General features: G+C 39.1%; 1 protein-coding gene across 1 annotated transcript in view; it reads right to left on the bottom strand.

Moving 5' to 3' along the window:
• LOC115235026 (DNA-binding protein D-ETS-4) overlaps window positions 1–12,437 on the bottom strand; it is a 77,779-nt gene that overhangs the window by 17,359 nt on the left and 47,983 nt on the right. Inside the window, exons 2-4 of the mRNA XM_029806510.1 lie at window positions 5,760–6,148; window positions 4,785–5,449; window positions 3,447–3,604 (exon numbers count right to left, since the gene is read on the bottom strand). Of these exons, the coding sequence (XP_029662370.1) occupies window positions 3,447–3,604; window positions 4,785–5,449; window positions 5,760–6,148 (1,212 nt within the window). The remainder of the gene's footprint in view (window positions 1–3,446; window positions 3,605–4,784; window positions 5,450–5,759; window positions 6,149–12,437) is intronic.

Consider the following 12,437-nt stretch of genomic DNA (forward strand, 5'->3'; position numbering starts at 1 on the left):
ATACATATATACATATATATATATAATGAATCGAAATTCTCATTTAAAACATTCAAGGCGATCTTTATGCAACCTTGACAACTCTATCAAAGATTAAATTGTTGATACGTCCAACTCTTAATACATCATTTAATAATCTACAACTTTGATAAGAAACTTGTTATAATTTCCACGTTATTTACGATACCGGCACTTTTTCTCCCACTCTCTAAATATATAAATTTCGTTTCATATAATCTTATTTGCAGCAAAAGTTGTACTTGAAAGAATTCGAAAAACAACCAAACGATTAACCAATTAAATTAAATATAGGATCTAATACCTAAATTTGCGAAATCGAATTTGAATCGAATTCTTTCTCTGGAGATAATGCCGAATACATGCTCGTATTTATAAACCACGCGTGAATGAAGTCTGCGAAGAAAATTTGATCGCATCGACGAGAAGCTGGAAGAAACGAGGAAAGGACTCGCGAGATCGTAGATAGAACGTGACCATAAGCCTGACCATGATTCCACGCTATACGCTAGAGAATTACCACGATACTTCGTGGCGCGATTATCCAATTACTAGACGCAAAGCGGAATCCATTATGCACGGCTACTTTTCCGCCGTTCGTCATACACGGCTACTCTACTCGCTATTAATTTCCGTTACGGACTCACGTCTGCAGTTTCGAATAACGAGACGCGCGTCGCGAGATTTTCCAAAATTCTCACACCTGTTTACGATTTATTATTTCATGATAATCCAGAGTTTATGGTGTCGGAAACGTTACGGCTCCTTGTTAAGTGATTTGGATTTTCTGTTTCTTCCTCAACAAGTTTAGAAAGAGAAAGAGAAAAAAGCGCAGATAAAAAATTTGATTAATTTTTACATGATCAAGAACAAGGGTTATATTTTTCTCCGCCGTTCTTCCTTTTACGTCATTATAACAATCGTACAAAATAAATATATCGATAACGCGAAAGAAAAATATTGTAGTTGTAAAAAAGTAATATGGGTTCCCTCAAAGAAAATTAATTTATTAAAATAATATTTCATATGTATAATACAATGTCAAGTTCATTTCTTTTCGCTTTATCTTGGCTTTGTCAAGTTTAGGGCTATAATTAACAGTGCGTATAATCAACATTGACAGCAACCGGTTTTTAGCATGCTCGATGCCGATGGAAAACTCGTTGCTTAATAAGCGACAATGTATGGCCGTATTCGCAAGTATCGAGAGAGGCAGTTGAAAAGTCGTTACGTTCTTTTTTGATTCTCTTAAATCTCTCGGGAATAACGATATATTCACATGGCAATTTCACACTTTTGTTCGCCAAATAATCACGTCATTAAAACATGTTTTGTGTAAAAGTAACTATTACCCATACAGCACACAAAGATTGCATACATATTGTAGCAACATTATTTTATACGTTACACTCGAGTTATATAAAAATTTTTAATTGGATATAGTTTGCAAGAAGATGTAATAATTATTACATACGTAATAATTTTGTTGTGATATGAATTAGTGCCTACATCGTTCGCATCAATCTCATTATCGTCATTCTCGTCACAATTTATTGATAAGTGAGTGTCAATTTCGTAATAGAATCCTTTAATAAAAAAATGCCTTTCAAAACCTTAGGCAAAATCTTTAAGGGCCTCTCTTTCTCTGAAATCGTATCCCTGACGCAAACTGACGCAACTCTCACGCGCCAGATGATTCGCGCGGGAATTCCGATCCCGTTACATGTCGAAATCTGCTTGCAGTATAGGTACCTTCTTTCCATTTATGCCTCAGGTATGGATTACACGGAAGGAACGCGTAAACGCACATTGATTACCAGGAAACTCACTTTCACCGGACCTCGGCAGCGAGTGTTTCTTAAGTCCCGCTTTTGATCGTTTTATTTCTTCATGGGACACTACCCGATCGCGAATTGCGTGTTACAGTAATAAAGAATGAAGTTAATAATTGACTGACTCACACCGAATCCAATTTTCCCGGTTGCCAAAAGTTTTTGACTTAATCGCTATAATTTCAACAAAACGAGAATTTTTAATTTCTTCACCTACTGTCATTATTACATCATGCTTTATCTTCCATCGATAAAGTACTTATAGATTAACCGATCAAGTGATATAGATGTTGGCAATCTCTATTTCTATTTTTATATTTTTATTATATAATATATTATATCACATTTTCCCTATTTTTCTAAAGTTTCCTCTTTTTATTTTAGATATTTAAATATTTATGAGAATAATAATGACAAATTAATCGTTTTAATTTAGATAAGACGAGAATTCATAACTTTCATCCATCGTTATTACATCATGCTTTATTTTTTATTGATATGCATTGACATTTATTTGAAATTGACGAGTCAATCCATTATTAAGAAGTATACGTCTATATTTGCGATTCTATATATATATATATATTTTCTTTCTTTCTTTCTAAAGTTTCCTTGTTATTTTGTTAAATATGTAATTATTTATGAGAATATATTGAGAGACAACGAACTTGTTATCTAAAATAGATATACTATGAACAAAATGGATTTTTATATATACGGCAATTAAAGCGATAAATGCAAAATCCATTGTAAATTCTCACGACGATGGGAGATAAGTTTCGTAAAAAATGTAATCGTGTCAACGCGAGGCAGATAAGGAATGACATATATATATATATATATATATGTTCGCCAACTATCATTTCGCTATCGGTTTCAACATCGCCGAACATATCTTTTATACTGACAAAACAAAATTTCATGCGAAATTGCTGCATGCAATTGTAAGTAATATTTTTTTTGCCATCGTCAGAGCACTCCTCGCACATAATAAGAGGCATCTCGAAAATTGTTGCGAATAATTGATTCGTTAAAAGCGTATACGATCCTCGCCGAAATCGATCATTGCAAACGCAGGTACGAGCATTGTGTAAAGATACGCGTCAAAATTGCGAGGCGCCCATGCAATTAATATGAAGCGCGCAAAAAAATAAAAGTCGAGGAAACACAATAAAATGTAAGATTATAAAGGAACAAGAATTAGGGAATAAGACATTAATATGAAATTTATAGGAAACTTTTTGTCTGAAAATTGAAATCTGATGCAGATATCTACGTAATATTGACGATTAAAGTATTTTACCGAAAGAAGCTCCAAAGAGACGAGTAAACAAAAGAATCTCTTCTTTTTTATTCTTCTCAATTAAATTTTATATTAATGGAATTTAAAATAGAAGCACAGTCAGTCGCAAGATATGTAACATTGAAGATAAAAAAATTATGAAAAAATCTCGTAAAGAAGAGATGATCTTACAATATTCCAAAGAGTGAATATATATTTTATAATTTTGTATTATAATTATCTAGGCACTATATCTATATTCTTTTCCTTATTTCTACTCTACGAAAGAGTGAAATAATTACATTCGCGCTCACCTGGGGAGCTCTCTGGCAAAATTCCTCCTCGGTGAGGGTGGCCAGCGTCGCACCATCCACGTTGAAACTCTCCAGCGGCACCAATGGCAACTGCAATTGCCGTCTGGCCCATTGTATCCAGGCCGCCACATCCGCCGCACTCCAACGTCTCGGTTCTGCAATTAAAAGTCAGAAATCTCATGTTATTCTGCGCGCGGTTGCCGTCAAAATAACGTGATATTCCGAGAAATTTGGATTTAAGAATCATTGATCAAATCAGATCATTGAGATGCTTCAAACAACACTCAAATATTTATATACTCTCTCGGAGTAAATTTTTTTTTCTAATTAATTAGGTATTAATAAGGTACAGGCGTATTCAAAACAGAGTTGTTTGTAAAGCGTAATTGTGTCAATGATCTTCGAAGTGGATCTTCATGGCAAAAGTAATTTCGTGACTCGGCGCGCTTTCACGACGCTTCGTAACTTATTTCAAGCGTGACATCATGGTTCGGACTAATAGACAAACTAATCGCACATATAACGACAACGACGACAATGACGACGACGACGTCGAAACTATGCCTGCGGCAAGGTAACGAGAAGATCTAACGGAGCAAGGTTAGTCGAGAAAATCGAGACACGCGTCGGAATTTCTGATGACTCGATCATAGCCGTGTCATCCATACATCATCGAGTTATACAAGTAAATTTCTGATTACAAAAGGAGAGTTTATATAAATGAATAAAAATATATAAAGAATGAACGAAACTTAGCTTTATAACAGAAGTGAGAAATTTTGGAGATGAATCAAAAATAGTGTTTGACTTGATTTTTTTTTAGTAATGAAAAGTTCCTCTCATGTATCATACGCGTTGTGAAATGATATAATAAGTGTTACAATCTCTCTCTCTTTACTTAAGAATTATCGATATATAATTTTTGCACGGTGAGTCACATGAGGCAATTTTAGCGAAAGAAATCTAATGATAGAATATTTTAAGAAACTCTGGAAGAAATCTTACTCAATAATTATTGTAAAGCTGATAATAATTAATGCGTACGTGATTGCATCCGTCCATGGCAACTATCGCAGAAATAGCGCGTTTACAAAGATATACGCACAAGGTTACGCATTTTATTTTCCAACGAGACAGTATCAATAATCATGAAATATGTGGTTTTATATTCTCTCTCTCTTTTTATAGATTTAATTCTCTCTTTTTTCATTCTATTATTCATAATTTTTATTAAGTTTTGATTAAATTGATTTACATGAATTTATGAAATGACTTATTTTTCACAGCTTTGTATTTTTTAGTAGAAAAAAATTAGGGTGAAATCAAATAGTATGATTCGATCTATACATAAAGATATAAGCGCGATACGAAAAATCGTTGTACGTAAATTCCGATTAAAGTTTGACAAAAGTAGCCGACTCACCTGGATGAATGCCGGAGCGAGGTCGCCCACGCACTCGCCGGCTTCCATGTCCTCGACGTAGCCGGTGCCGACGCCGCCGAGATCAACGGGTCTCAGATTGTACTTCCTCTGGAAGCTGGTATCCCTCAGCACCTCCCGCAGCAGCTGATGGTCGCTCTTCTGACCGTCCTTGAAGAGCTCTTCTTCCTTTCGCAATGGATTCGCTAGCTCCTCCTCCGATCGTTCCACCTTAAGCTGGCTCAGCTTGTCAGGCATCTCCACTAGGTTCTCTTTGCGAGCGACGCCCTTGAAGAGGAGTTCGCGCAACGCCGAGCCACTGCTTTCGAACTCGCACGAAGGGCTGGGCGAGGACGAGGTGGAGGAGGAGGAAGAAGATGAGCCGTTGTTGCTGGAAACAGAACGTGGCTCTTCCTTGAAGAGAATCTCCTTGAGCAACGGATGCCCCTGCATACCATCCTCCTTCTTCGGCAGAAAATCCGCGTCCAGGCTGTTGTAGATATCTTCCTCGCTACGGGGTGGGGTGCAGGGCACCGTGCAATCGGTCGAGTCCTCGCGGTAGCCCAGACTCTCGGCTAAGAGTCTGTAATCATGCGAAAATGCGCGATCCGTCGCTATTAAGAGATTGCGGCGAATAACGGCGTCTAGGATCAAAAGCGCGGCATCGCTGCAACGATGTTAAACGTCATCGTGCGACTCTCGATTATCTAAGACGAAAATTTTTGTTGATTTCAACACAAGACAATTATATCTAACGCCAAACGTACGCAAATATGGATTGTAAAACCAGGGAAAAAAGTTAAAAAATCCATATTATAACTCCTTTTCTTACCAGCAAAGTGACGCAACTATAAAAGATCGCGATGACAAGAGTTTCGAGGAACATAATTTACCTAGACTCCTGAAGAATGGCCAAAAGATCGAGGCTCTTCTCCCTCTTGACCGGTTGCTTGGCCGACGGTTCCGGGCTGGTGGGATAAAACTGGGCGCTCTGGGGGCTTCTGGGTACGTAGTATGGGCTCGTCGGGTATCCCGGCGAGGATCCCTCGTGCGAATAGTTGGGCGACAACGGCAGCTCGCCGTTCTGATACGGTGGGCTCTGATAGATCGTGGGCGATCCTGGACGCGGCGAGCGCGCCTCCTGCTTGATCTGCACGGTCTTGAGACCGAGCTGGTCGCCGGCTAGGCTGTAATCTTCCGGCAAAAGGGACAGATCGAACTGAAAAGTGCTGTAGTCGAACGACGGCGAATAGCCGGCCGCTGTGGGCACCGTTTGCGGCATCTGAGAAAAAAAGCAGAAATTCAAGATCGTACAGATCGTTTGTACACATTTCGTTCGCGAATGATTAACTTGCAAAAAATGTAAAGAAGAGAAAGCGCCGGCTGAGACGCCCGTCGCGCGTTTCTCGTCGCGGCCAAGGCTGATCGATCCGTGAGCAACTCGGCTTCGATTATAAGCGGCTAATGCTAGCAATTAGAGCGCGATTGTGGTTTTGTGGTACTGGACCGGTGATTGCAAATGCGTACATAATGGACGAACCGGCTTGCGATAACGTTGTAACAGCGCGAGCGAGCGAGCGAGAGAGAGAGAGAGAAAGAGACGCGAAAAGGAAAACGCCGAAGATATGTGTTCCATGAAATCTTATTCAATCATATTACATTGTAACTTTATCTTGCGGAACACATATTAATCATACATATATATATTTACTCATAAAATTGCATACAGATGGATTATTATGATTATTATCGTGGAAATCGGGTTCTATAGAAGTTACGAGATAATGGCAAACAACGCTAGATTTTTCATGACTATATCATTCATAACGGATATAATTCCCACGGGATAACAGAGCGGTGGATCGTAAAGTATAAAACGCGGCCACATGTTATAAAACAATACATATGTACAAAAGAGGCAATAAACTGGACCCCGCCTTTTGTAGTCTCTACAATGCACGAGATTCTTGATATCGATTCGCGCGAAAGCGAAAATCGCTGCGGTACCGCATCGGACGAAATACTTTCTCTGAGAGTCCCGGATGGACCCATGATCGCCCGTTTATCTTTCAGCGTGTTTATTGCCCGTCTTGCGTTTGACCCCGCGTCAGTTTGTTACGCCCCGCGAGTCGCTTAAGGCGATCCTCCTGCTGCTTGAAATGAGCGACTGTTCCGAAACCAAGGAGAGATTAAGGAGAAAGAAGATGAAATTAGAATTATATTTAAACCTATTTATCGCAACGAAAATTTTGTAAAAATAATATAGTAAATTCTATAAATATTAAAGATAAAATAGCACTAAGTTAAAAAAAAAAAGTTAAAAAAAAGTATCGCTGAAAAAAGATTATATGCTAATATTAAAATACATCTTCAGTATGTGACAAAATATTTATGTATATTTAGATATATTTTAAAAACACAGAATTTAAACAGAATTTAAAAAATTATAAATTATATAAATTATAAATTATATTTTCTCTTCTTTTTCAAAATGTGCAACCCTACGTTTGATTTAAAGAACTCATCACGTAAAGATGATTCCTTCCAATTCAAACACTGCCATATGTGACTAAAGACTTAAGTTGCTTTAAAGCAGGCGAAGAGTTGCACATCTCAATATTTTAAAAAGAGGAGGTAAAACATAATTTACAGAATTTATGTTCTGTCTTTCGTTCTGACAAAAATTGACTGAGAGCATGTAATTTGCATACTTTTCTTATTAATATCAAGTCATAATTTTGCCGCAATACTGTTATTTAATTAGCGCAATTTTTGCATTTTTATTCCGTTATACTATTCAATTCTTTTAAAGAAATATGGTTATATGCTCGTTTATGTGAGAACGAAAGCGTTGAAATCCTGAAAACGGGCTTTGGTATCGTGCTCTCGGATCGTCTCGGCGCTCATCTCGTGCGCGGCAAACAAAACGCTCGAGATACGAGTCGAGAGACGAAACACTCTCTCTCTCCCTCTCTCTCTCTCCCGCCGGCGGGCCCCGGTGTGGTGCACCTTAAGGGCCCATTTATCTCTACGTGTGTTTATTGCCCGTCGTGTGTTTGACCTCGCATCAGTTTGTTACGCTTTGTAAGCCCATTACAAAGTTCCCAGTGCATCTCCCCTGCGCTCAGGCGGGGTCGCATCTGACATTTTGACGTAGTGCCCCGCAAAGGTCGACGCGAAATAAACGATTATGCCCAACGGACACAGGTACGCGCGCGGGCGCGGGGGCTCTCAGACAACGTAGAGACACAATACCTCTGCCACTTTGATCGCACACGCCACAGCGCGCGATCGCGTATACGTGAAGGGATATGTACACGTGCACACGAGTACACGGGATAGGAGCACCAAAGAGATACGCGAGCGAGCGCGGCAAGAGCGCACTCACTGCTTATTCTTTCTCTCTCTTTCTCTTTCTCTCGTTCTTTCGTTCTCTCGAGGCCTCTCGAAAGGTTCCAAGGAGAAAGAGAATGTTTATCTATACACTGATGGAATCTAAGAACGTCTCTCAAGAGGGAACCTTCCTTGGGTTTACCTCGCGTAGAATCATGAGGCTCGCGAGCGACACCGCGATTAAGCGAAAGAAATCAGCGTTCTCCAAACGCAGCTCAGCATTAACATTGAGATATTTAAACCTGAAACTTCTGGTAACCCTTATCGTGTGATAAGCAAACTAAACAGATACAATATTCCCTCGTTTATCTTATTTTATACATATTACGAAATGAGATGAATCGTTATCGCGAGAGGCAAAGAAGATATTTCGGCGAAATTAATTAATCTCCTCGGCCAATTGCGCGGCAAATGTACGAGAATAGCTATCTCATGGAGAAAAATCTTCTCATGGTTCTCTTTGGATTTCGCTGCCTTCCTCTCGAGCATTTCGCAAAGACAAGCGCCATTGACGTCACGCGTTCGACTAATCGCCGGTGCAGCTGCAAGGCATTCTCCCCTTCCGCGCGCAAAACGCGGGATTCCGCTGGAGTCACGGACCGCTCAGTCAACGGGACGACCTCGTAATTTTCGAGAGACCGTCTCGTTCCGTTTAAACACCGTAATCTGTTTGCGATTACACGGCGGCACCTGATTTTCCGCCGAGTTTCTTCTTTTCGCACAAAATAATCTCTCAAAAACGCGTTTGTGCGTGTTTGGTCTCTCTCTTATACATTAAAAAAATATATCGTTGTTAACGAGGTCATTGGATAATTTCTAATGCATCTGTTGCAATCTTTTAGAATCCCCAGCGCGCTATTAAAATTCAACGCTGATCATTTATCGCGATTCCGAAAATGGCGCGAAAAGAGAAACCCGCCGAATCGAAAATTGATAAACGGAATAATGAAACATCGGATTTTATTTTGATAAGCAATATCTCGAGCGTTATTAAATGCGAGTACTGCAATTGCGTGTACGGCATGTGTAACCGAAAAGAGTTATCGCCGTCGAAATGTCTGCAATCGCCGCGTGATAACGCGCGAATTATCGGCTCGATTTCGTAATGATCGAGATTTTTCACGATCCTGTCGGACTTTAGACAATCACGGTGACATTTCGGGCGAGAAATCGCGACCTTCGATAACACCGCGATCACGAAATGAGAGACGAAAGGCGCGCTCGTTCTCCTCCCAGTATATCGCAGTTCTCGTTCGCACAATCGTAAAGATATCTGTCGCGAATTTGAATATGCATTATTCCGCGCTCAAAAAAAGGAAGGCTGAAAAATTACAAGAGACGGTTGTAAAAACTGGAATCTCTCTAAGATGCATGCCGAAAGGTGCGCGCCGACGCACATAAGTCGTCCATAAGTTTATTACACGCGCGATATTCTCCGAATAAATCGCGCGTTGTTTTCGCAGCACAAATTACACATTTCAATGTTTGGTGAAATCGGAACGCTACAGATGAGCTTGGATGTAACAGCGATTTTAAATAGCTATAAATGTCTAGCACACCTGATACATAATAAGTCTAATCACGCTTTCGACTTCAACTTAATGGATTTAAGAAAATGGCAATGTACTTCTTCGTGGAGGATAACTTGGCGAATTATACGCGGACGGAGTTTCAATTTAAATTTCTCTTCATGATATTCTAATTATATTGAATAGAGGATCAAGTTGGAGGAGATATGTTACTTTTATACGATACAGAGTGATCTCTCGGGAATTCTTTAAGTGGTTCATGAGAGAGAAGAGCGGAAACTATTAAGAGCAACGACATCGTGATGCGCGAAATCATCCTCGATTCTATTATGATGTAAGAGATTTAGAAAGGATTCTGACGTCATGCGTATCTACCTAATACACAGCTAGCGATGCAGTAACTCTAACAAGATGCGATCTGTGCATACTTATATTTCTATTTTCGTCTATTTTTCTACCAATTTAGTTAACGAAGAAATATAAAGAGACACCTTGATTTTAATTTACACAACTGCATCTTTGTCTTCGCTGTATAAATTCCGCCCAGCAATTAAACGAGCCATTCTACTGTGCTTGATACTCTTGTTAATTACCTCACCTTGCGACCACTCGACTTGGTAATGTCGTCGTTAATATGAGACATACACAGGCAAAGAGGCGTAAAACGTTTCGAAATCCCGAAACTTCTTACCGTGCATTTTTCGAATTCGCAAGTGATCACCACACATGGGGTGTGCAATTTTGTATTATATTCAGAATGTTCCGCGAAGTAAATAACGACTTCGATATTCTTTCTACGGGGAAAAATCGACTCCAAATTGGCCGGTGGATCTGTCATTAAAATGTCACGCGGTGGAAGCGGGACATACACCTTGTACACAGATCAAGACATATATACACGTAAATGTCTTTATCCGCATCATCGCGTCGTTTTACGAGCCGGGATATTTATGACAGAAATTTCTTCCCGAATTATCATTATTGTGACAAGACGCGATGCCGCGGGACCGGTATTATTTCTACCTTTTGCCGGGCATTCCACTCGTCCATCGTGCAATTAATTCCACTAACGCTAAATGCGGCAAACTGATGTCAGCCGCTTCAACCTGAACGCGAGAATTGCGGCTTGCGTGCGTCATACGCGCTGAATTACTCTACAAACCTCGTTTCCAGTTCGTCGCCCATTCAAACTCGTCTCGGTCCGGAACGCGCAGCGTACGCGCTTTCGGCCATTAAAGCTAAATACTTTAATATACAAGTATATAACGCGAGGATAAAACACGCCGACTTTTGTTCCTCGCAAAAAAAATTAATTAATTAGTTTGAAAGATGTAATTGGTGAATATTTCTCGATCCAATTAGAAATTTAATTGTCGGGAAGAAAATATCTCCGAATGAACTTGTTAATAGCAGGATTACATAAACACAATAAGATGAAAAGATATTATCTCTGAGAAAATATTGCTCAGGAAAATAAAATATCTTCGTACTCGCAGTTAATAAAATAAGGACGCGAGCAAATAAAATTATTTAATTAAATAAAAACTTTTCGCTTTCAACGGATTCGATTAGCAAAGGGGACTGGCAATCCGTTTATACGAATTACATAAAAACGATTATTGAAAGAAAAATAATACGATAGACACACACAGCGTATATTTATCGCGTTGAATGAATTACAATACAAGCGACTAGATAAGAATTAGCCTCTTCGCAAATTCTCATTCAGCTTCGATTCGATATTCCACGATATCTGTGTACACAATTTTGTAACGTACCATTCCCCTCGTTTATCGAGTGACGTGTATATATATTTCGCTATTTAAAGCGACATGTAAAATATTCATTGTTATGCGCGGCCGAAGAAACTGGCCAAATACCATTATCATTATCAATCGCGCAACAAGTTCTCAACTGCGAACGATTACTCACTTATTCTCCGAACAAAGATGCGGGAAGTATTGTTTTTTTTTTTTTTTTTTTTTTTCCTCGAGATTTTTTCTTACGACTCACACTATCCACGACTGATTTCTATGCATTATTAGTGCAACGGAGACATTACTACGCGCCGCGATAGCCATTTACATATTTTTTTTTCTCTTGATCGCGGATTAGTCGACGCATGTGTCTATACCGCCGTGACGTCACAGCGAATTAAAATAGTATCGCAACATCTCGACACGAGATAAACAGTACAAATGAGTAGTAGGTTTTTCCACTTCAATTCTATATTTTTTATTCGCCTCGCACACATCGTAATTACATCTTTCTACTTAAATATCTTAGATCGTATCATCATTATACGTTAATTAAACATTGAAGCGATTATTTTAGATAACACATACGTATTTCACTTGATTTTCGTATTTTTTTATTGATCTTTGAATTAAATGCGACATGTGTATATTTTTCTATAAATTTTTTTCCATGATCAACGCGCGCGCACTTAAAATCTTGTTTGCTTCGTTCTAACATTATCTATTGTATCATCTTTTACCCTTTTTGCATCGCATAATCTACAATCTGCAGCCATCTCGCGGAAATCTCATCTGAGACATTACATTAATTATATCCATGTACTCCAAGGCCATGGCGGAGATAACCAATTCCGGTAAAAAAAAAAAAAAGCCCGTATCGGTATTAAAATTT

Source organism: Formica exsecta, unplaced genomic scaffold (assembly GCF_003651465.1).
Source record: "Formica exsecta isolate Colony F162 unplaced genomic scaffold, ASM365146v1 scaffold109, whole genome shotgun sequence".
Classification (NCBI taxonomy): domain Eukaryota; kingdom Metazoa; phylum Arthropoda; class Insecta; order Hymenoptera; family Formicidae; genus Formica; species Formica exsecta.